At 31.4% G+C, this 25,415-nt stretch overlaps 1 protein-coding gene across 1 annotated transcript; it reads left to right on the top strand.

Moving 5' to 3' along the window:
• The first annotated feature begins 2,464 nt into the window (after positions 1-2,464).
• On the top strand, positions 2,465-10,294 carry LOC107261021 (SAL1 phosphatase-like). The gene is made up of 8 exons (XM_015717506.3): positions 2,465-2,752; positions 4,703-4,778; positions 6,331-6,404; positions 8,080-8,285; positions 9,130-9,340; positions 9,424-9,522; positions 9,667-9,820; positions 9,945-10,294. Exons 1-8 carry the CDS (start codon positions 2,552-2,554, stop codon positions 10,106-10,108), a joined length of 1,185 nt encoding a protein of 394 aa, XP_015572992.1. The 5' UTR covers positions 2,465-2,551; the 3' UTR covers positions 10,109-10,294.
• The last annotated feature ends 15,121 nt before the right edge of the window (positions 10,295-25,415 follow it).

Raw genomic sequence — 25,415 nt, 5'->3', positions numbered from 1 at the left:
AGTCTTATTGAGACATTTGTTTCAGGTCTGGGTTTTAGGTTTATACTTCTTTGGCTGAGAACAAACTGGGCTTATTTTAAGTGTAGGAGGCTTGGACTTGGTAGAACTGATTTTATCACCAACCACAGCAGTATTTGGTGTTTGCATTTTAGTTTTGGGCTAGGCCACAGCTCCAATTGATAAACCTCTTATGCCTTTAGCGAGAGGACTATCCTTATCCTTTATCTCCTTCCTTTTTGACCCATGTCCTGACCAATATGATCCTCATTGGTCCTTGAATCGCCACTCAGCTTCTAAAAATTATGTCTTGTCTCTCCCGCAATCTGTAGATGTCTAACCACATTATTCTCCATCCTTGAAACCACCACACTTCCCTCTCATCATGGTTGACATCTTCAACTCTTCATCATTACATTTTCCTTTAGGACATCATCTATTAATGTCGTTGCCTACTTACTAAAACCGGGCCCATGCCTTATATTAACAATAACTAATCCAAACCACACCAACTAAGACCAAGAATAAATCCAACCACCAAAATGTAAAATAGGTGACAAGCTCTCAACATAAAGATAACTAATTAAGAAAAGGATTGAACTCAGAAAAACTAAAGAACAACTTTAAATTCCACCCAGAGAAGGAACATTCATGCAATATATGTATATTCAGAAACCAGTTCTACTTCGGTTCGTACAATACAATTCTCGATAGGGATACTATGAGATCCAAAATTGTAGCAAAACTAATTGTGGTACGGTTTGCTTCAGCAAAAGTCAAACAGTCAACTGAAACTTTTAGTTCTGAATATTTTTATTCAGTTTTTTCAGTATAGTCTAGCATCTCCAAATCTCATGCTCAGTCCTAGTGCATAAACATAAACCATTAATACTTGTATCATTGTCACACTTTTTTTTAATAATATCCTAAACATAACCTTAAGTATCCAAATATCTTTGTCTTTGCAAAGTCACACAAGGAGAAACCAAAACCTAACTTAAGAAGTAGATAGGTTGATTGATTTCTTATTTCTATACGAATATGATTAAAGCTAATATGTATATAGGGCTTATATGGGGCGACATGGTGACTTTTTAAGAAGAGGGATTTTAATCATTCTTTGGTATACTAATTAATTAGATTAATTAATTAAATCTTCTTTTGTTTGGAACTAGCATTCAAAAATTAATACTTTAATGATTATAATGCTTCACACAGAATCAATAATAGGATCACAAATCATAGAAATTGAATAAAAATCTTTAATCGGACACTATAAAGAAACACACGTTGTCATCAAACAACCATAATCGACAAAGGGACCATAAACCCTAGCTTCAATGAGTAAATCCTTTTGATTTGTAAAGCGTAAATGCTAAAATTTAGAGTTAGGCTTAGTTTATGTTTTCTTTGGGTAAAGACAACAATTGCCTTTTTCTTTTCTTTTTCTTTTAAACTTTTACTAAGTTAAACATTGAGTTATGATGTTGGTAAATGAGACAGTATGAAATACTAAGCAAGATTTTTTTTTTAATACATATCAGAGTCAAACTACTGTCTTGATCAATCCTCCACCACCATAGAGTCTTTTTGATAGAAAAAAATTTAAACTCGAGTGTTTTTTAAAAAAAGATGATACAATTAGCTAGAATTATTAAAAAGTTAAAAGTTCAGGATTTTTAGGTAATTAGGCATTCTTTTTTCAATCAACAGTTTGGTTTTGCTTTTTAGAGAAGATGAGAAAAAATTGTTCATATATAATGGTATAAAGGTAATTTTTTTAATTGAATAAGGATATTTTTGTCATTTACAAAATCAAAAATTGATACCCGTATTCTACCAGAATGCTGGTTGAAGGAAAAGTTGGTCTTTAGGTTCTTTTAGGAAACCTTGGTTTTGCAATTTTTAAAAACTCAGTTTTGAATTTAACTAAATATAATTGAAAACCAAGTTTGGCTTTCACCCTTCGTTCTTAAGTCAAAATGCAATGCCAAATGGGCACTGAATAACTTTCAAACACTTTAACTTCCTAAAATCTAAGATCAAATTAACAAGAGGTTTTCTCTTCCCTCTAATCAATCAACAAACAAGAACTCTTTTCCTCTTAATACATTCACGAGTTAAATAACAAAATAACAGAAATATATATATATATATATATATATATATATATATATATATATATATATAAAATATGCCTACTTATTAAATTGTATAATGCCATATGTCTAAAGTTGACTCAATTATAACTTTCACATTTCCTCAAAGGTTTTTGCAGTTGTATATTAGTCAAAATAGAAGGCTCAGATAGAGCTTTTATTTAAATTTAAAAAAACAAAATTCCACCAAAACAAAGAAATGAAACTTAATATGGTCAAACCTTTTTGTCTTTTCAAAGAAGTCCATTCAATTCAAACATGCTGTGAAATAATTATTAGAAAGAAAAATTAAACAAAAGGCATCTTATAAGAATGGCAATAGTCAACAATGTCTTTGCCATCGTAATCAAAATCGCAAAAACGAAAATCAAGTGACCGCAAGGCAGCAAAAAGAGATGATTTGTATTAATGGTTTAAGCATTGCGAAACCCAAAATTACAAACAGCAAAAGCCCATTTCTTGCCCCTCTTCTTTTCTCCAACACCAAAACTTCACTCGTCTCATTTAGACCTCTTTCAGTTTCTTCTTCAATGTCTTATGAAAAGGAGCTTGCTGCTGCTAAGAAGGCCGCTTCTCTGTCTGCCCGTCTCTGCAAGGCATCTCTTATATCTCCCTTGTTTTTATTATTATGATTTGCTTAATTGGTGTTTGATGGCATTTTTTTTTATTATTAGTAGTATTATTGTTTTAACTGCAGTTATTTATTTGAGGGTAACCCAGTACTTAAATCAGTTACTTGAGCAATAAAATTGCTGTGAATTTGTTGATTCTTGTTGCTTTTGTTGTTTCATTTTGTTGGGTGGTTTTTTTTGTTTGACCAAAATTGAACTGAGATATGGAGTTAGCTGGTTGGGAGCTATACTAGATTTTAGAATGAGCTAAAGCGTGTGATGCTTATGTTCTCGGCGTTATGACTGCAAAAAATCCGACTTGTAGGTTGTGATAGTACCGGTTTAATACATAGCAAAGTTAAATTCTCAACAGCATTTTTTTCTTCTGATTTTAGCAGTTGGAATCTATGACCAAATTGTTTTTGTTGTTTGCTTCTTTGTTAAGTCATAACAGCCTGTTATAGCTGACAAACTTTTGCAGTAAAACTGCTGTTAATAGAATTGAGGCTTAAAAGTTCATTTGCAAACAAATAGTAAAATTGTGAATAAAATGAACACCCTAACTATTTCACTTACTGAGATGAAATTGAGCTCAGTGAAGTTGGGCAGCATCATTTGTTCCATTTCTTGTGCATCATATCTCATGTATAGGAAGATGACAGTGCGAAGGATATAGCAGATTGGTGCAAATGGATCTCTCTAACTGATTTGGTTTAGTTGGAAATAAGTCTTAGCTCGATTGAATTTTGCTGTTTGTGCTCCCTCCTCGGTCTTTTAGAATGAAGGAGTTGAAGCTCAGCTAGGACAACATCGAGTAGGGAGAGGAACCATCTTAAGGCAGCGCAACTGGTCTATCCATAGGGATAGCTGGTCTATCTTTAGAAACAACTTCCATAGTTTCTTTATTTGTACCTTTTCTTGTTGGAGAAGACCTCGCCATTTAAGAAGTAACCATAGAAACGATGGAACCCACTATTATTTCTATATTCTTATTTACTAGTAGCGAAATAAACTCTTGGGAAGCTCAGAAAAAGAATCTGTTCTTCCTAAAAAATTCTTCTAATAATTCTGAACCCAATCTTTTGAAAAAAGCGGCTAGATTAAAGGTAATAAGCAAAAAACCTTATCAGAATTTAACTCTTAAAATTCCTTAATGGATCTTTGTTTCTGAAGTTCTTTTTTTTTTTAATTGAAAATAAAAGATAAAGCTTTTCTTTTTGTCTTTTTATTTTTGGTTACACGAAAACTTATGAATTGCTCTAATAGGTTATTTCAGAAGAGATTTCGTTCCCAAATAGTAGTGTCAAATGTAGTATGCCTACCTTCTCTCATCCAACTACTGTGGAAATATTTCTCTTAACTTGTTTGTATTTTAAATGTATATGAATCTTATAAATGCTGGAAATTCCTATTAAAAGGTACACTGCTGGTTAAAATTTGGTTGAGTTTGCCTTTGCTAACAAAATGGTGACCTTGACTCTAGGAAGAACTGTATGATCAGACTCGTGTGTCAAATAAAGATATTGAAGGGGCATATAGATGAAATCCCCATGAGTCTGACACTTCTTACACCTATGCAGGACCTCCATGCTGTTTTTCTTCCCTTTCCTATCGTAAGATTCCCTTGGACTTTTGGACTGTCAAAGGAACCTTGGAAAGTTTGAGCTTCCGTTTTTCTAGAATATGAAGAATATATTTAGCACAATCATTGCACATGCAATACCATAAATTATAAGTATGGTCATAGGTTCTCTTATACTTTACTTTGTGTGATCAATCTTGTTTAGTGTCATTTCCATGTTTTAACCTTGAATCGATACTTGATCAGTTCATGTTACACATATATATATTAACTTCTTGTTGCATCATTTAATAGAAATTTTTTGTTACATGAGGCTGAATCCATGTATTTGGTTTTAACTTTTTCTTGTTCAGAAGGTGCAAAAAGCTCTATTGCAATCAGATGTCCAATCAAAATTAGATAAAAGTCCTGTCACAGTGGCTGATTATGGTTTGTTGTTAAACCTTCTTATGCATCCATTTCTTTTACAAGCGCAATTTATTATTTCATTTCCATTCTTTTTGTTTGTAATGTAAAATTTCCATTTTCCTTCTTTTTTCTTTGTTAGTATTTTCTATGGCATGTGTCTTTATTGTAAAGGCTTAATTACTAATTAAATCTTGAACTTTACACTTTTTAACGATTTTATCCAATTGTTTCAAAATCTTAAAACAAATACCTAGGCTTTCAATTTATTTTCAAAAACACTTTTCAGTAACAATTTTTGAAATATTACAATAAGAAAAATGACGTGGCAAGTCAATTTTGCTTACTAACATAAAATTTTGTGAGTTAATAAAAAATTTATTGCATTTAGATGTAAAATATGTGAAAGAATACACATACATGAGATTTTTAATGATCATATTATTAAGTCTATGATAAACTATTTTTACTGATTATATTATTATTTTAATAAGCACAATCAAATTCCTACATCATTTTTTTACTGTGCAAACTTTAAAAATTGTCATCGGAAAGTATTTTTGAAAATAAATTAAAAAATGAGTATTTATTTTAAAATTTTGAAACAATTAAATAAAATTGTTAAAAAATATAAAATTCAGGATTTAATTGTAATTAGGTCTATTGTAAATGAGATTGTTTACTTATTATTCAAATTTCTTAGTCTTTTCTCAATAGCATTATAGTTTATGCATTAAATATTGTGACAAGTATTTCAACATTCTTTTCTAGAAGAGATCTTTACTTATCATCAGACCTGCTTTTAAAGTTGTTTCACAACTTGCCCATTTACAAAAGATAAAAGGCTTCTAGACAATGCAACTAGAAAATCTTAATTTCTTACAGATGGATGGCTCTTTTAGATGTTGAGAGTTGTGATATGGTGTATATTAAGTTGAATGTTTATATGCATGTGAATTTTAGTCATTTTCTAATTTATTCCAAGAACTCGTTCTAGTGCAAGCCAATTCTATTAGTTTGACTGATATGGCTCTGTAAAGGATTAGGATAAGAATTCCTTTTTAGATAATTACTTTGTATGATAATGTTTGTTTTTATCTTGCATTATCTTGTATTTGTCATATATATATATAGTCTTGTAGCACATCTTTTATATTCAAAATAAATTTGTTATTCTACAGGCTCAATATTGTAACATCCGATTGAGTCATAAGTTTAAACCCTTGCATTGCTATTAGTCCTATATCATGCTTACTGTTTGGTCATCATTTTGACATGTACTAGTACAATCTGCTTAAAAGGTTGTGCATCATGATGGAGAGCTACATTAGTTGCAATAACTCTTGTTTTGTTTCATTTGTATGAATCTAAAAATTGCTTAACAATCTCAAGCTTTCGGTTCTAGTACCATTTTCTCCACTTTTTATTGTTTCAAATGAAGTGTCTTGTAAATATTTCCTGATTTAGATGATGTTGATATTTTATATATGTATGTCTTAGCCTTGAACTTTAATATAAGAAATGTAAGTGCAGCTAATTACCTTTCTATTATCTTTTAACTCCTTTTATGATACAGGCTCACAAGCACTTGTTAGTTTAGTGCTGCAGAGGGAGCTTCCTTCAGAGCCTTTCTCATTGGTGGCTGAGGAGGTCAGTATTTGCAATTTTGGATTTCTCGGGGATGTGGAAGAGTTTTTTTTTTTTTTTTTGTAGCATAAAAACTTATATGATTGTTCTGTTTTATATATATATTTATATGAACTAGTCATCCCTTAGAAGGTATTGTTAAAAGATCATCAATTCCTAATAAAATGCTACAAGTGAATATTTGCAATAAGAAATGAATCTTAATTTTAGGATGACGGAACCCTTTAATCCAATCCATATAATGTCATTTTCGGGAGCTAGGGGAAATGCATCTCAAGTACACCAATTAGTAGGTTTGAGAGGATTAATGTAGAATCCATTAGCAGGCTTACTGATAGAAAGATCGAAAACGAAAGGCAAAGAGATAGCAAGCGAGAAAGCGCATAGCAGCACACACACACACACACACATATATATATATATATATATATATATATATATATGCGATTCAGGGCCGGTCAAAACCAATAAAGACATAAATCTATTCATTGAGAAAAGGAGAGAAAGGGATACAGACCTCAATAGTTCTTTGTGACTATACCGGTTTTCAAGGCCAGAGCTATCAATCACTCGACCATCTCTCCAAAAGATAATTTCTATTTTACTATTTTAATTTTATTCTTCCGAATAACATAGTTGTGAAAGGCATGCGCCTTTGTGCACTTCAGACCTAAGGTAAGGCACAGGCGAGGCGTGCTTTTGTAATATTGTGACCTTTATTTGTTTTTTTATTTTCTTTTAAGACATAATGATCTCAACCCTTCATCATAGACTTAATATAGAATATGTAGGCTTACCCACACCTAATTATCTCCACACAAAAATTTTAAAAAAGGAAGAAAGAAGATTAAGGCAAAAAGACATTGATCAAGAAAAAGAAGAGAAGAATTGCCTAGAAGTGTAAGAGTAGGACCAAAACCATAATTATAGACTTAAAATAAATTAGTAATAGAAGATGCTTTAGGATTTCTACTATCTAGAACTTCCAGTTATATATAAGACTGTTTTACTTTTATCATCACTTTTGAACATGCATTTTTGTTGTTTGTTAAATGCCTCTTGAACATGATTGTCAGGATCTTTTTATTTCTTTTCTTTGGTTGTGTGTTATGTTTTTTATTTTATGCATGGGTTGTGTTATTAGTCCTAGTTTTATTTTATTTTATTTGTTACGCCTCATTTCTATCAGGCGCACACCTCGCCTTGCGCCTCAGGCACCAAGAGCCCTTATTGCCTTGGTGCGCCTTTCACCTTTAACAACTATGCCGAATAGAACAAAACATGGCCATCGAAGTTGATACCATCATTGTACTATAGAAAGATATTTGGTGTGAATCGATAAGTCTGTTTATCTATTTGTAATGTTTAGATAGATGCAAGATCTAGCATGACGAGTTGTGAAGTAAAAAACAACTCTTGACCCCATCAAATGGGAAAGGGTGGTATAAGTCATATAGAATCAATGGAGTAATGGCAATAATCAAATGATGCATATTTTTTTATGCAATTCTTTTTGGACTAATAGAAGGATCAAATGGTATAGTTCTTTTGTTGGTAGCTTGGAAGATTAGAAACATGGTTATTGCTTTCTAATTGGTTGTTTTTGCATTAATTGTTACTTCATCAATCTTATTGAGTTAGTGCACTCATTGCTTTTCCTTCTTGGAATGGTTGGTAGGATTCAGGAGATCTTCGTAAGGATGATGCCCAGGAAACTCTAGATCGCATTACAAAACTTGTCAATGATACTCTAGCTAGTGATGGATCATATGGTGATTCTACATTATCCAAAGACGATGTGCTTAGGGCCATTGACTGTGGCAAATCTGAAGGTGGTTCTCATGGAAGACATTGGGTCTTGGACCCCATAGATGGCACTAAAGGGTGAGTTGAACCTTCATGTGGTGTGAATGGTTGTAGCCTAAATGCATAACTTGCTTACATCTTACCATTTGGGAAGTTTGCATCTTTAATGTTGAAATAGGATGATATTACTTATAAATAATTATTTAATGGCTAGTCGAATCAGATGAAAATATTTCACTTAGATTCTTATTAAAAAACTCTTGCAAATGTTATGATTAATGACTCCTAATATGCTTTTGTTGATATTTGGACATTCTGGTTGTTCCTGTTGAATATACTGTGTTTTTGCCTACAATGCATGCGTGCTTTTTACAAAAAGGGCTGGTATCTACTTATGTGTATCATCCAAGGAAAATCCTTTCGGTTATTATCTCTTTCTTTGCCCTCATATAATTTTCTTCTTTAATTCTCTTCATTCTAGCCCCCTTTTTTCTTTATTATTTATAGCAGTTATTAGATATTGAGCAATCATGAACAATTATATAGATCAAGAAATACATTTGACTTAAATGTCACAAATAAAAATGTCTACGGCAGATTAGAGCATTTAAAATTTAGACCATATAAAAAGAAAAAAAAGAAAAAAAAGGAAAAAAGAAGGAAAGAAAAGAAATAGAAATAGCAATTTAAATGCATCATTAATATTTGATGATCGATTTCGGCATTGTGGTAGAGCATGTATTCTTTCTTGGTCTTGTTATTGCGAAGATGTCAGTAGGGTGTATTTAGGATATGTGTACTAGCCATTAAGAGGTAATTTGACACAAGTATATGTTTATATTTCATGTGCTTATGTTTGTCTTCTTTGTTTTTCAAAAACCAAAAGAAAAAAAAAAAACTGGCTAATTAGATTTTAAAATAGGTTTGTAAGAGGAGATCAATATGCAATTGCGTTAGGATTGCTAGATGAAGGGAAAGTAGTATTGGGTGCCCTGGCGTGTCCAAATCTTCCTTTAGCTTCTATTGCTGATGCCAATCAACATGCTCTAAATGGTGAAGTTGGTTGCCTCTTCTATGCTAAACTTGGTGCTGGAACTTACATGCAATCACTGGATAGTTCATCAGCAATGAAGGTCAGCATGGATGCATATTGCTTCAAAGTAATACTTGCATTAATTTGGACAGATATCAAAACCTATTTTCTACTTCTGTACAGGTGCAGGTCAGTGCAATTGACAATCCTGAAGAAGCATCATTCTTTGAATCATATGAAGCAGCACACTCTATGCACGACTTATCTAGCTCAATTGCAAAAGTATGATTATTATCCTTTTCCCTACCTATCTAAATCTAACCCCACGCACTCCCCCACCTCCCCTTCTACTCATAAAGAAAAAGGATGGAGATATCTAGGTTTGGTTCAATCTTCTATAAATAAATTATGATAATTTGTGGGCAGAAACTTGGTGTCAAAGCTCCACCAGTTAGAATTGATAGCCAAGCAAAGTATGGTGCTCTATCCAGAGGAGATGGGGCCATATATCTTCGTTTCCCTCGGGCAGGCTACCGTGAGAAAATATGGGATCATGCTGCTGGATATATAGTTGTGACAGGTTTTCGTTTTCTTTTTCCCCATAGTTACCTCCATGCTTGGGCGAGCTTGGGAACATTGTCGACTTTGATTGAAATTTTGGCATTTACTTTCTTTCTAAAATGCATGTCAATTAACTTTTGCAGAGGCTGGGGGAGTGGCAGCAGATGCTGCAGGGAATCCATTAGATTTTTCTAGAGGAAGATATTTGGATCTTGACACAGGCATTATTGTTACCAATCAGAAGTTGATGCCATCTCTTTTGAAGGCAGTTAGAGAATCTCTGGAGGAGAAAGGTTCATCCTTGTGATTAAATCTTATTTAGTTTCATCATTTCTTTTGTCAAGTTGGTTTCCGAACTTGTTATTCGTCTGTATTTCTTTTTTCAATTGGTTGTCATTTGCGATTTAATAAAACCCGATATCTTGAAGACTACAGGGTGTCTGTTAGATGGTTATTGTTTATCATATGCACTGAGAGTTTAGCCCTTGCAAAATCGCTGCTTTTATAACCTGTGAAATGATGTGTGTGATGCATGTTTAATTCTCATTGGTGCATGTTTGCAAAAGCCTTGGCCTTTTTTGTTCATGTTGGAAATGATTTCTGTACCATATATCAGTTCCAATTATAAACAAAAAGGTTGAAAGATGTATAAAATTATTCTATATCTTGAGCATTTTCTCAATACTTTTATAATCCTTTAGGCAGATTTTCAATTTTGATTAAGCTTTGTAACTTTTTGTCCTTCTACTACCACCCACTTCATTTGGGTTTGATCTTTGACATTCACAAGTACTATGACATTTTACAATGACTCCTTGAACTTCTTTCAGCAGGTTCAATATTTTGGTTGTTAGAATTATATTTACTTTTCACAATCAAAGAAATGTGAAATGCAGAAACTAACCAGAAGATATCTCATATATTTTTTTCTGTGAGTTCCCTCTACTTTCTAGTGAGGCCAAACTTAGTAGGAGCCTTTTATTCTGCTACATCCATCCTTGTCCTTCTGTTGGATGGATTTCTACCATTTTTTCATATAGAATTTTACACAAACATCCTAAAGAAAAAGCTAAAAGTATAATTTTAATTAGTAAAACATTTTTCTTTTAAAAATATTGTACTATATCATCTCCATCTAAAAATATTTCATTTCTCCCCATTTCCACGTAGCCAACCACTACAACCCCGTCCTCTGTCTACCCTATTTTGCAATGACTTTGGAACTAAAATCGATATTACTTTTGCAACGATTTTGGAATTAAAATCGATTAATAAGTGAACAAAATTAAATATTAGAGTTCTGCTTCCATTCTTTAAAGAAAAAAAAGACTGACTATTAACAATCTTAATTTTTTAGGTAGATTTTTGAAAGTTTTGGTGAAATTGAATTAGAATTGATAATTCAATGTCATCTTCTAAATTGAATTTTAATGTTTAGATATAAAAATCACATGTAAATATAAATTTCAGAAAAATAGTATATATTCTCTACAAAAATATAGGAAATAATATATGTTAAAAGAAATACATACAAAATGTTATATATTGTAAAAACTAGACTATGTTTTGAAATTTTTTATAAATCATAAATGTAAAATTACAAATTAAAATTATATTATGCTGAATATTAAGAATATAATTTATTATATATTTTAAAACTTTTCTAAAAACAACCATAAAAATCTTTTTTGATTTATAAATGTAAAGATTAATGTTTAGTATATACTAGGTATATATTTGGTATCTTTTGACCAAATCTCAATTTGTTTAACTTATTTTAATTACATTTTCCTTGAGTAGCAATAGATATTATAATAGTTTCAATTGATTGATTTCCTCAAGGTTTATATATAATAATACCCACTATTATTAGAAATTAAAAAAAAATCATTATGATAGTTATTTTATTATTCTATAAAATTATTAAAGTTACACTTATGTTGTGAGAGTTATTAATTCTATTTTGATGGTCATAAACAATTAAGGTTAACTAACTTTTATATTGAGTATTTTTATGGGCAAGGAAAGAAGATTAATCTTTCCAAAACAGGGTAGATTTACGCCCGTGAACTTTTATTTATGATCATGAAAAACTTTTATTCACAGTTGTGAAACTTAGTTTTCTAGCCGTGAAGAAAAATTTCCAGCCATGAAAAACTCACAGCTCAAAACAACATAAAAGTCAGTAGCATTCATGGCTTATCTTTCCAATCGTAAAAATGAGGATTCACAATCATGAACTAGGATTCATGTCCGTGAAGAATCCTTCCTCCCTGAAATTTGAAGAAACCACAAAAGGATTCATAGCCAACATTCCCAACCATAAAGTTAAAAATTCACGGCCATGAACAAATTTTCTCAGCTGTAAAGAAAAATTTACACCCATGAAAAGCGCTAACTCTTTAATTCTTCAAAAATCACAATAGTTTTCACAGCTAGAGTTTTCAGCCGTGAACTAATGTTTCCAGCCTGAAAGTTGACCTTCCCAGCCATGAACTTTTTTCACGCTCATAACAGTTATAAATTTTTATATTTACTTTTTGCGTTGATGCTTCACTGCCATGAAAGAATGTTCCTACCCATGAAGTTGCATTTTTGAAGGTTGTCGAAATGACTATTTTTGCATTTAATGATGATATAACGTCTCTATTCAACCTAGAACTTCATTTGAAATGGTTCTAGGGTAAGCATGAGTATTTATTTTGAGATTCCATTTGTATTAACTCTCAACAACCTTAAAATCTTCATCAGTTTCATCTTGTATTAATTATTCAAGATTGGATTTGAATCTTTAGGTAGTTAAGTGATTAATTCTTGTATTCAAAGCTCAAAAGGGTTAGATTGAGTATTTGACTAAAGAATTAATAGCTCTTGTATTTGAAAATCTTAGATTGGGTTAGAGTTGAGCCTAGAAAAATACTTGGATTAGAGTGTGAGCCTTTAGAAAATACTTGGGTTTGTTCTTAGCCTTGTAAAAGAACTCAAATAGAGTTAGGTTGTAATTTTTTTTATGGTGAAATTCTTAAGTGAAGCTGGAGGAGTGGATGTAGGCAAGTGTTGGCCGAACCATTATAAAATCCTTGTATTGTTTTTGTGCTTGATCTCTCTTTTGCCTTATTTTGATTTTTGGTTTTTGATTTCAACCAATTCACCCTCTCTCTTGGTTGCTCCTAGAATTATATTTGATATCAGAGCCAGTGCTCTTGATACAAGACTTAATCGTCTAAAAGTTGATCTATGGCAACCTCAAATGGGTTTATTTCAAAATAAGATTATTCATTAAACAAACCTCCATTTTTTATGGTAGAATTTTTTATTTTGGAAACAAAGTATGAAAAATTTCCTCATGAGTGATGATGTTGATTTATGGGATATTATCGAAAATGGTGCTTGGATTATCAAACCCAAAAATCAATGGCATGCTCATAATTAACAATAATTTTTGTTAAACATCAAAGCCATGAGAATTTTAAGCAATTCTTTAAATTGAAATGCTTTTAAAAAAATTGTATCACGAAGGTAGTGCTAAGGATATTTGGAATGGTCTTAATTCTATTTATAACACTAACACTATATATGAAGAGAATGAACTTGTGAAGAAAACCAAAAAACAAGAAGAGAAGAATAAAAAGAAATCTCATGATTGCTTTATGGATGATCACATATTCTTACTTTCCTTTAAAGATGATAAAGAGACACAATCAAAAGGAGAAATAAGTTTAAATTGCTCATCTTCAATATCTTCAAGATATGACCAAACAAGTAAGTGCTCCATAGAAAAAGTTAATGAGATAACATAAAGTCCTAAGTTTAATATCAATGATGATGATGATGATTGCAATGGTTATCAACTTTAATATAATGAATTATTAGTTGCATTAGAGTCTATGCAAAATGATCTTGAGAAAGTTAGAAAGTAAAATAAATATTTCAAAACTAAAATTAAAAAATTAAAAATTAAGAATGAGTTTTTGAAAAAGGAGAATCTTTCTTTAGCTTCATCAAAAAGTACTTTAGGAAAGAAAACATAAGAGCTTTTGGTGAAGTCACAAAGTTTTGACAAAACTTTGAGAAAGAATGAAATTCTTAAGAATAAGATTGTTGATTTAAAGTCTTCACTTCCAAAGTTTACAAAAGAAAAAGAAAATCTAGATGCTTTGCTAGATTCTCAAAGAACATCTTGCATAAGACAAGAATTAGGCTAAAATGATGCCTCACCTAGCACATACAAGACTAATTTTGTAAAAACATCTCATTCTTCAAATGATCATGCATCAACTAGCACACAATTGAATGATGCTAAGGTTTCTCATGTGAAACATGATCATCCTAAGCATATATACTATCATTATGCAAACATTTAAGAATATATTTCATTTGAGTAGTAAGCACGGCATTGCACATAAATTTCAGGGATATTATTATTCTTACAATGCATATGTCCATTCATCTAATGCTAAACTATTTATTAGACATTGCTCTTATTGTAATAGAAATGGTCATTTTATTTATGATAGTGCTTTTAAGAGGAAACAATCCAAAACTAAGATGGTATGAGTTTCTAAGACTAATAACTAAGGACCCAAAGAAAATTGGGTACCTAGAAAATCATCTTCTTCTTATTTGATGCAAGGTAAAAAAAAAGACTTAGAGGAAATAAACAAATTGACAACAACGAAAGGCTAAAGTATTTCAATTGGCATCAAACTCTAAGGTATTGGAATGGATATATGAGCTTTAATGGTGCAAGCATACCATCTCCATTTGGAGATTGAAGAGCTCATGAGGAGATTGCCATCAATAAAGACCTAAAATGAGAGAGAAAAATGAAGAACATATGAAGTCTCTCAAAATGGATTGGTAAAGTAGAACTCATCATTCAATATGGATATCAACAATATAAGATCAAGAAAATTAAGGCAAAAATGGCACTATAAACTTTAGTTTTGATTTTATATGTTTGATGTGTTTGTGAGAGATTATTTATTGAATATGCATGTGTTAAATGTTTTATTGTGCATACATGTTGTACGTTGATGTGTCAACCTTGAGGTTTTGTATAATTTGATGGGTAATAACCATTTAATTATGCACTCCTTTAATTTAATACATGCTAAATTTGTTCAACTATTGACATCACCATAGAGAATTAGTTGTTATCTTGTTAATGCTAACCCTCAAGGACAAATACGTTAAAGGGTACCAAACTTATAGATTCTTGTAGATATACTTCAAGGAGAATGTTTTTGCATGATGCTTAAAAAAAAGGGAAGACATGTATCAAGTTTGAGAAATCTGAGTGAAATTAAGATGCATGGTCTTAGGAGGAGTCTAAATGTTGATAATGCTAGAGTTGGAAAGAAAAAGTGAAGTATATTAATCTATTGCCTTACTTTGATTAAAATAATTTGAATTTCTACTTTCATGTTCCTAAAGATTTCAAAATATTCTTTATCCTTAAATTGATGAAAAGTCAATTTTAGTCTTAAGATGAATACATCTTATTCTTGATTAAGCTAACCTTTTGCTTCTTGAAAGGTAGCTATTTTGTGCTTCTATTTTGTATAGACAATATAAATGAAGTACAAAGTAATCTCAAAGAGAAAATACTCAAGAGCTCTTAATGAGAGAGAAGCGTACTAAGAACTATGATCAAAGTTAAAGAATTAAGTATTTACAACTTTCCAATAAGTTTAAAGAGATTCAACTGATCTTAGTATCAAAGAAATGTGCTAGTGGAAGTTAAGTTGCAATTCTATTCTTAAGTGGTATCTCTTCTTCACTCAACAATGAACCTCATTAATTGTGAGTAAATATTTATATTAAGTACACTTAAATGCTTATTTTCTAAATTGTATATGTTTATTTAATAGAAACCTTTACTTTTCTGTCCTTATTCCTATTAATAATAAGTGGTCTCACCCTTGTATTTGTTAATCGCAAAAAAGATTATTAGTTTAAGGGGGAGCTTAATCTATATGATTATCATGCTTAGGGGAAGATATATTAACGCTACACTTGATCCGGGAAGGTAGTTCTTGTTGATAATGATATAGATATCTTTGACATTCCCTCAACTCAGTAATAAGTTATCATTTCAAATGAGGACTAAAGAGGAGAAACAAGCATGGAGCCATATGAAGTGGAAGTGGACGAGATGTCTCCTAGTCAATCCCCTTGAGTGCATACTAACTTTGATAAAGATTGAGAATTCAAGAAGGATAACCCCAAAGATCAAACCATTAGTGAACCATCAAAAGGGTAACTACTAGATCATCTCTTAGAAACATTATTAATCTAGCCTTTCTCTATCAAATCGAGCCAAAATCTATTGATGAGGCTTTAAATAAAAATAGTCGGATACTTACTATGCAAGAAGAACTCAATCAATTTGAGAGAAATAAGATTTGGCGCTTAGCTCCTAGGCCTAAAGATTATCCTATTATTGGTACTAAATGGGTGTTTAGAAATAAACTTGATGAAGATGGAACCACTACTAGGAATAAGGCTAGGCTAGTAGCTAAAGGCTACAATAAAAGAATAAGGGATAGATTATGATGACACCTTTGTCCCCCGTTGCAAGTTTTGAGGCCATGAAATTATTATTTGCATATGCATCTCATATGAAGTTTAAATTGTTTCAAATGGATGCTAAAAAAGTGCTTTCAATCTTGTCCTAAAAATACCTCACTTGCAGGCAGTGAAACAAATTTTGAAATATCTTGTTGGCATATTACATTTAGGTCTTTGGTATCCTAAGAGTGTATTTGACTTCATTAGCTATTTGGATGCGGATTATGTGGGTTGCATCTTAGATAGGAAAAGTAGGTACTTGTCAATTCCTAGAAAATTATCTTATCTCTTGGTTTAGTAAGAAGAAATTTAGTTGCCTTATCAACGGTCGAAGCTGAATATGTAGCCGTCAGTTGTTGTTGTACTTAAGTGCTTTAGATCGAATAACAATTTTTAGACTTTGAAGTCTCTCTTGATCATATTTCCATCAAATGTGATAATACTAATGTCATTAACATCTCTAAGAATCCTATTCAACATTCTAGGACCAAACATATAGATATTAGACATCACTTCTTATGTGATCATATGCAAAATAGTGATATTGTATTAGAACTTGTTGATACAACACATTAACTTACAGATATTTTTACCAAGCCTCTTAATGAAAAGTATGAATTTCATTAAAATGAAAATTGGCATGATCGCTGATAATTTATTGTGACTTGCTATGATTTTCCTTGATTTGTTTGCTTAGTGTGTGAACCTTAAGTGTTCATATTTTTTATATATATTAAGCACTCTTATATGGTACATTTTTAGCATATATTAATTCCTAAGAAGCCTAATCTATGCTCAAACTTGTTTAAAACATGTTTTAAACCTTTTAAAATTTTATGTTTTTTCATTGTTTCACGGCTGGAAATAATTCTTCCCACTTGTGAAATCTAGCTTCAGAACCGTGAATTTTCATTCACAACTATGAAGCTATTTTTAACAGAAAAATCAATTTTTGATACAAGAGTTCACGGGAAAGTGTCCTACCTGTAAAATTTAGCTTTCACATCCGTGAACAATTCTTCACGGGTGTGATTTCTGTAAAAATAAAAAGCAACGGCTCTTTTTCAAATATGCATAAACACAATTGATTTTTTCCAAAACTAGCTGTTCCAAACATATTTTACACTTAATTCATCTTTTCTTTCAAAAACTCCTCCAATTTGAGCATTTTTCATCTTAAAAAAATTTAAAATCCTTCTTTTTCTCTCATTAACTTCAAATCCAAATCCAAATCCAAATTCAAATCACTCTTTCTCTCTCTCCTTTCACCTCCAAATCCCTAAAACTCAACCTATCATCCTTATTCAATGGAAAAACAATTCAAGACCATTTCCAGAAAGGGCAAATCATCCAAAAATGTTGATTATATGGCATCCTTGCTTAATAAAGAGCACAAGAAAAGGTATGACTATCTCAAGACTAGGAATTTCACTCCTACTCAAAGATTTAGTTAGGATGCTCTAGCCAAATTAGGTTTGAAGGATAAAATGGTTGATATACTTAATAGAAATGGGTGGATGAAATTTATGAATATTAGAGAAGAAACCTATATGGAAATCACATTAGAACTTCTTTCTACTTTTGAGTTGAGACCCAATGGGGATATGACCTTCCAAATAGAGAATGAAGAGAAAAATCTAATTGCCTCCCAATTTGCCATTATCTTTGGTTTTCCATTTGAAGGAGCTCTTAATGAGTGAGAAATTATGGAGTTTTTACCAATTATCCTTGGCAATCCCTCATCATCGTTGGTGGGAATTGGGATACCAAAGCGTCCTCTCTAGTTGATCCTATCCATAAATATATTTGTACGTTTATATCTTTCTCAATTTGTGGTAGAGGTGAGAGCAATGGGTTGGTTTGAAAAACTGAATTGGTTTTTGTTTGGTGTATGGACAATAATAAGCAAGTTGCTTATAGTAGATGGCTAGCGGACCAACTCTACCCCATTGCTCAAAAGAAGGTTGGTGATATTGTTATTGTGAGTTTAGTAACTAGGATTTCCCTTTTCCTAGAGTCCTTTAATCTTAAGGAGTATGCCTTCCCTCCACTCAAGCTTGGTGAGAATGTGGCAATGGACCTATCTAATTTGGTTAAGATGAAGGTAATCAAGGAAGTTGCTCCAAATGAGTATAGGTTTCTTAATGCCAATGGAGAACCTATTTGGGTAGAAAGGGACTCAAAGGATTTTAGGCATGGATTGGGTGACTCTTCCTGTTCTCCAATTCTTAGGTGCAATAAATTATCATCCATTTGATGCCAAGCTTGATGCAAAATTTGGAGAATTTGATGCACGTTTTGATAGCATGGAAGGGAGATATGACACTCTTCAAGCCGAGGTGACATTCATCAAGAATAATTTCTTGGCCCTCCTTATTTTTATTCTCTTCATGTTTTGCAAATTTCAAACATCTTATGTTTGTAGTGCATAGTGCTTTTGGGAACACTTCTTTTATTTTTATATCCTCTTATTGGCTTTGTTCCGTTTTATTGGTGCCAAAAGGGGGAGAAGTAGTTGATCTTTTATTTGGTATCTTTTGTTATCAATGAATTGTCTCTTTTATTATCAATGAATTATGCTTAATGAAATTTTGAATGAGTGAACTTATTGTGATTTAAATTGGTTTCAATGAATCTTGTGGTTGATAAATTTTTAATAAAGTTATGGGCATAAACTCTATTTGAAAGGGGAAGCATTTTTACCCTTTTTTCTAATATCTTTTTGAGTTAATTGTTTGTCACCTTAAAAAATGGGGAGAATGTTAAACCTTGAGGGTTATTAATCATATTTTGATGGTCACAAATAATTAAGATTAACTAACTTTTTATTGAGTGTTTATGTGCAAGAATATAAGATTGATCTTTCTAAAACAGGGCAGATTCACGCCTGTAAACTTTTATTCATAATCGTGAAGAAAATTTCCCAGCCATGAAGAACTCATAGCTCAAAACAATAGAAAAGGCAGTAGTGTTCATGGCTTATCTTCCTAATCGTGAAAATGAGGATTCATGCCTGCAAAGAATTCTTCCTCCCCGAAATCTTAAAAGACCATAGAAGGATTCATAGACAGCATTTCCAGCAATGAAGTTAAAAATTCACGGTCATTAACTCCCCAAATCTTCAGAAATCACAGTAGTGTTCACGGCCAGAGTCTCTAGCCGTAAAAATCACAATTCCCAGGCGTGAAAGAAGACCTTCCCATCTGTGTACTTTTGTTCACACCCATGATGGATTTCAGATTCTTAAATATGTTTTTCATCCTGATGCTTCACGACCAAAGGAATATTCCCACATGTGATGCTGCATTTATGAAGGTTGTCGAAACATCTATTTTTGCATTTAATGAGGGTATAATATCATTTCACCTAGAACTATTTAAAGGTAAGCAAGAGTATTTAGTTTGAGCCTCCATTTGTATCAACTCTCAACAACCTCAAAATTTTCATCAATTTCATCTTGTATTAGAGGTTCAAGATTAGGTTTGAATCTTTGGATAGCTGAGTGATTAATTCTTATATTCAAAGCTTAAAAGGGTTAGGTTGAGTGTTTGGATAAGGATTTAATATCTCTTGTAACTAAGATTGAAAATCTTAGATTGGGTTAGAGTGTGAGCCTAGGAGAAACACTTGGGTTAGAGTGTGAGCCTTTGAAAAAATACATCGGTTTGTTCTTAGTCTTATAAAAAAATTCAAATAGAGTTACGCTGTAATTCTATTTGATAGTGAAATTCTAAAGTAAAGCTTTTAGAGTGGATGTAGGCAAGTGTTGGCCGAACCATTGTAAAACTCTTGTGTATTTGTGCTTGATCCCTCTTTCGCCTTGTTTTGATTTTTGGCTTTTGATTTCAACCAATTCACTCCCCACTTGGTTACTACTAGAATTACAACTTAGAGAATATTAGATTTAGAAAAGTAAAAGTTAATGGAATCCATTTAATAAAATATGAATACATTAAGTATGCATTTTCAGAATATATTGTGCAAATAATCTGTTATTTAAAAAATTTAGTTTCTATCATCTTAATTTTTCTAGGAATCTAATATATGCTCCATAAATACCATTTAAATTTTAAAAGAATTAGTAAAATATATATATAATAAAAAATTAGAAATATCTAGGAAAAGGTAACACTTTCTTTTGAAAATTAGATTTGTTCTATATGTTTTCAAAATGTCTAGTATACTTTAGTACATGTTTAATATCAATTCGACAATATTTAGTATCTGAAACTAGTATTTAGAACTATTTTCTTATATCTGTTTTGTACTTTCAATATCTATTTTATATATTTAGTATTTAATTTGTATATATTTAATATACAATTGGTATATAACTAATATTTGAAACCAGTATTTTAAACTATTTATTAGTATATATTTTATACATTTAGTTTCCACTTCACATATTTTGATATTTGTTTTGTGTATATAGCTATTGTTCCAAACTACTTTTGGTATATGTTTCATATTTTTAGTATCCAATTTACATATTTTGGTATATATATATATATATTGTGAATAAAGGGTCATTATGTAATGTATTGTAGGGTCAAAAGACTTTGTTTCTTACAAGGGTAGTATCTTAATTTTTTGTATCTTTTATAAGACTTTTAATTCTTTGCATCACAATTTCCAAAACAGTTGTTACTAGTTGTTTTAACATATATGTCAAACTATTGGCAAAAAGATCCAAGTTATATACAATTAGTATATAACTAGTATATGAAACTATTATCTAAAACTATTTTCTTAAATATTTTGTACTGTTATTATCTATTTCACTTATTTTCTTATCCTTCCAGTATATATTGGATATACATTTGATCTAAATTAGTATTTGTTATTTTTTAAACTTGATTATAAATAATGCTTAGACATGGAGAACACTTTCATTTTATAAATATAGTTGTTGAATTAAGTATATTTAAATATGTGTGAATAGTTACATACTCAAAAAGGGAAAAAAGAATAGAAGAGTGATGAATTGTCACTGTTTTCTTTTCTTTAAAAAGAACACTAAGAGAAAAGAGACCATAAACAACTTCATCCAATCATTTATCATCATCTTATCATATAAAATCACAAGGCGTTTCGTAAAAAATTATGTATCATGACATTAAATATCATATTAATACATGATAATACAGTTTATACAAAATAATCAAATATCCTATTTTATGTCTAAGAACTAAAAATAAAATAAAAATATTCTCTACTTGTCTGAAACAATAAAGAAACTGTTTACTAGAGTTCTCAATATTACATGTGAATAGATTTAGTAATTAGAGGTTGAAACCATAGTCTTGTTCTGAGACTGAAACATCTCAATTGGAGTGCAAGAAAGAGGATTATCATTGTGTTTGTCTCTAAAATTTTGGTACTCATCATTTCTGTTCTTATTTAATTCATAATTGTTTTAGGAAACATTGGCCTAGTTATAAAGCAAGTTTATTATGGTGAGATTTTCATTATTATCATTCATAAACTTTGTTGTTTGATCAAGAATTAGATATTGATCATTGGATATTGATTAAATGCTTAAGAATATTATAATATTGTTATCATTTATAAAGTAAGTGTGAGTGCAGCTTTTCAAGGCCCGCCTAAGCTATATTTGACTGTGTCAAAGGTTTGCTCGTTTGTACTAGGCCCGTTTCGAAATGAGCCATATGAGAGGAAGCCTTAAGGGACAACCGCAGTGACCATAAATTATCAGAGAAGATCGAAACTCACCACCCGAAAAAGATAACCGGGACAATAGAGAGGTGCAAAGTATGGCGGCTCGAATTTCTAGTGGAGAGCCTAACTTTCTCCTTGCCAAATTAGAGATTTGGTTTCGGAAAGTTATGTACGTACTGAGAATGGATTAGGCACCCCAACACGCCCGGACACAGAATCCGGCCTCCACTAGATTCTAAGGCTTTTTTTTTTCCTAATTGTACTAGTCCTAACTCGGTTACTACCTATTTTATTATGATGACATTTTATTATTTTTATTTTAACATGTATGAGTAAGGGAAAGGAGATACTAACTTAGCATGCAAGGGAAGGCATAGTGCCACTAAACTGAGATAGGTATATTGCTACCTTAGATTTTATCTAACATATGAAGGTAATGGAGTAAGAATCAGTTTTATTTAGCATATAAGTGCTGAGTTCATTTTATCTTAGGTTAATTATGTGAATGGAAGATGGAAGGTGGAAACTCAAATTGGTGAGTTGATTCATTTTAGTAAACATGTGAGGTTATCAATTAATCTAATCCAGTTTTTCTTTAATGTGTGAGGTGAAATCTAATACTAAGCAAGATTAAATTCAATCCAAAGAAAGGAAGAGAAGGAGTTAACGCGAATATAAAATTGATTAACATATAAAAGGAGAATTAACTGGCATCCTAATTAACTATAAACACTTAATCACATAAGTATGTAAATAGTCCTAATATTTAATGTAAGTCAATTAAACCCTCATTCAAGAGGTTTAAGCCCATTTAGGCTAATTAAACCTGTACTATGAAGATAACAAGTTAGTTTATGCACTCAAAAACATCAATTAAGGCAATAGGCACACAAAATGACAAATTCAACTTTTAAAGTAACTAAGTCAGGATAAAGATACCAAATTTATGCATATGACCTAAACCAAACCATTTTCAAACAAAACAGAAAACAAACACAACCACTTAACCCTAAACATCTGAACATTTAAGCACCTAATCATGTATTGACCTAAAAATAACCTAACTTCAAATCCATTTTAAAACATATTAAACAGAAATTATACATACTGGAGTAACAACATTCCATCATACAAAATACATTAAAGACCCCCCAAATACCTAAAAACACCTTAAAATAAGGAAGCTTGAAGGCTTTTATAAGCTTACCCTTAACCTGTATGTGCTTAGGAAAAGCCGCAGGGGGTAAGGCTTACCCTACATAGAGTAAGCTTATAAAAGCTTTTAAGCTTCTATTTTTAAGTTATTTTTTTAATGGAACCCCCCAAAACTCAATAAAAATGATAAATAAGATAAAAATAGTGATTAAAAAATGTGAAAGCAAGTTGAACTCTGGATATTGGACCTTCGGGGTATACCCTTGAAGATTCAAAAGGAAAAGAGTTGGTTTTAAGTAAAGGAGGAGGCTCCTAGGCTCTTAAGCACACCAAGGGACACTAAATGTTTCTGGAGTGGATAGAAAGGACCTACAAACTCGACACTATTAGGGGTTCCAAACGAGTTGTTGGAGGCTTTCTTTTTTGATGAAGGATAAAGGATATAGAGGGTATGAAATGGGGTTGTATTTAGTGTTTGAGTGGAAAAAAGGTGGGGATTTGGGGTTGTCTAGTGGTTTAGAGGTTGCTGGAAAAGCTTAAAGGAGAGGGCTTGAGGTTGGTAGAGAGTGTTTTAGGATGTTGGTTAAAGGTTGGAAGGTCAGAAGGTGTTTTTGATGTGTAAAGTGTAAGAAAGAAACTAAATAACATGGAGAAAATCTGAACCATGTAGATGTAGAATTACATAGAATCTAATAAATACCTCCAGTCATTGCTAAGAGATTCTTAAAGATTGTTGAGCGCTCTGTATTTTCTTGGTTTAATCACATGCCTCTAGATGGTGTAAAAAAATGAATTAACATGATAACCAAGAGAGCAAAAGCCCAATATATATATACATACATATATATATATATATATATATATATATATATATATAAATTGCTAGGGCCACAACTTTTTCTTTATGTAAATAATTTTTAGTATAAGAAAAGGTTATAGCCTTAGCACTTTATATTGTGGAGATAGGATCACCCTTAGTAATGTGTTTCCATCAAATACAAGTTAATGGGCAATTACCACTAGTAACTTTAATATAGGAATTAATCTTAATTATTAGGTAGTTTACCTTAAATAAATAGTGAGTAATTATTTATTAATAAATACTTATTAATTAAATAATAAATAATAAATATTTACATTCTCCCACTTGGTGCATACATTCAAATATTTACAAACCCAAAAGGAATTAGAAACAACATACATGAATCATGTCGATAGGTCCTCTAGATTTGAATATTATCTTACATGTATCACAATGCATTTTATTTCCATTGTCATATGATAACATCACCTAAACGAACAAACTTCATGTTTATTTCTAGTCTTTAACAAAAAATATATATTTTCTCAAAATATAAATGTGCACTATTGAATGAGAAAATAACATAAACAAGAGTTCCATCAAACAATAACATCTAGATATGGGAGTTAAATGATCGATCCCAACCCCATTCTAGACACATGATCTTTAAACTTAAATGGTGGCATGCCTTTTGTTAAAGAATCAGCTATCATCAACTCAGTGTTAATGTGTTCTATGACAACTTTATTGTCCTTCACATAATCTCGAATGGCCAAGTACTTGATGTCGATGTGTTTGCTTCGACTACCACTTTTATTATTCTTGGCAAAAAATACAGCAGCTAAATTGCCATAAAATATCTTTAATGGCCTAGATATAGTATCCATAAATCTAAGCCTTGAGATAAAACTCTCTAACCATACACCATGCAAAGTAGCCTCAAAGCAAGAAATAAGTTCTGCCTCCATGGTGAAAGTGGCAATCAAGCTTTGCTTGACACTTCTCCAAGACACAGCTCCACTAGCCAACATGAAGATATAACCTAATGTAAATTTGCATGAATCAACACATCTAGCAAAATCTGCATCTAAATATCCAACCACTTCCGGACTATCAATATGTCTGAACATAAGCATATAGTCCTTGGTCCCTTTAAGGTACCACATAACTTTCTTTGCAACTTTTCAATGCTCCAAACATGGATTACTTTGATATTTGCCCAATATTTCAACAACAAAAGTTATGTTAGGCCTCGTACAGACCTGAGCATACATCAAGCTTTCAACGGCTGAAGCATAAGGAATATTGGTCATCTGTTCCTTTTCCAAATTGTTCTTTGGGCATTGATTCATGTGAAACTTATCACCCTTCACAATGGGAGCTACACGTGGTGAACAATATTTCA

This window comes from Ricinus communis, chromosome 7 (assembly GCF_019578655.1).
Source record: "Ricinus communis isolate WT05 ecotype wild-type chromosome 7, ASM1957865v1, whole genome shotgun sequence".
Taxonomy (NCBI): domain Eukaryota; kingdom Viridiplantae; phylum Streptophyta; class Magnoliopsida; order Malpighiales; family Euphorbiaceae; genus Ricinus; species Ricinus communis.
The sequence above is the reverse complement of the archived record's forward strand: the minus strand, read 5'-3'. Positions and strand labels throughout refer to the sequence as shown.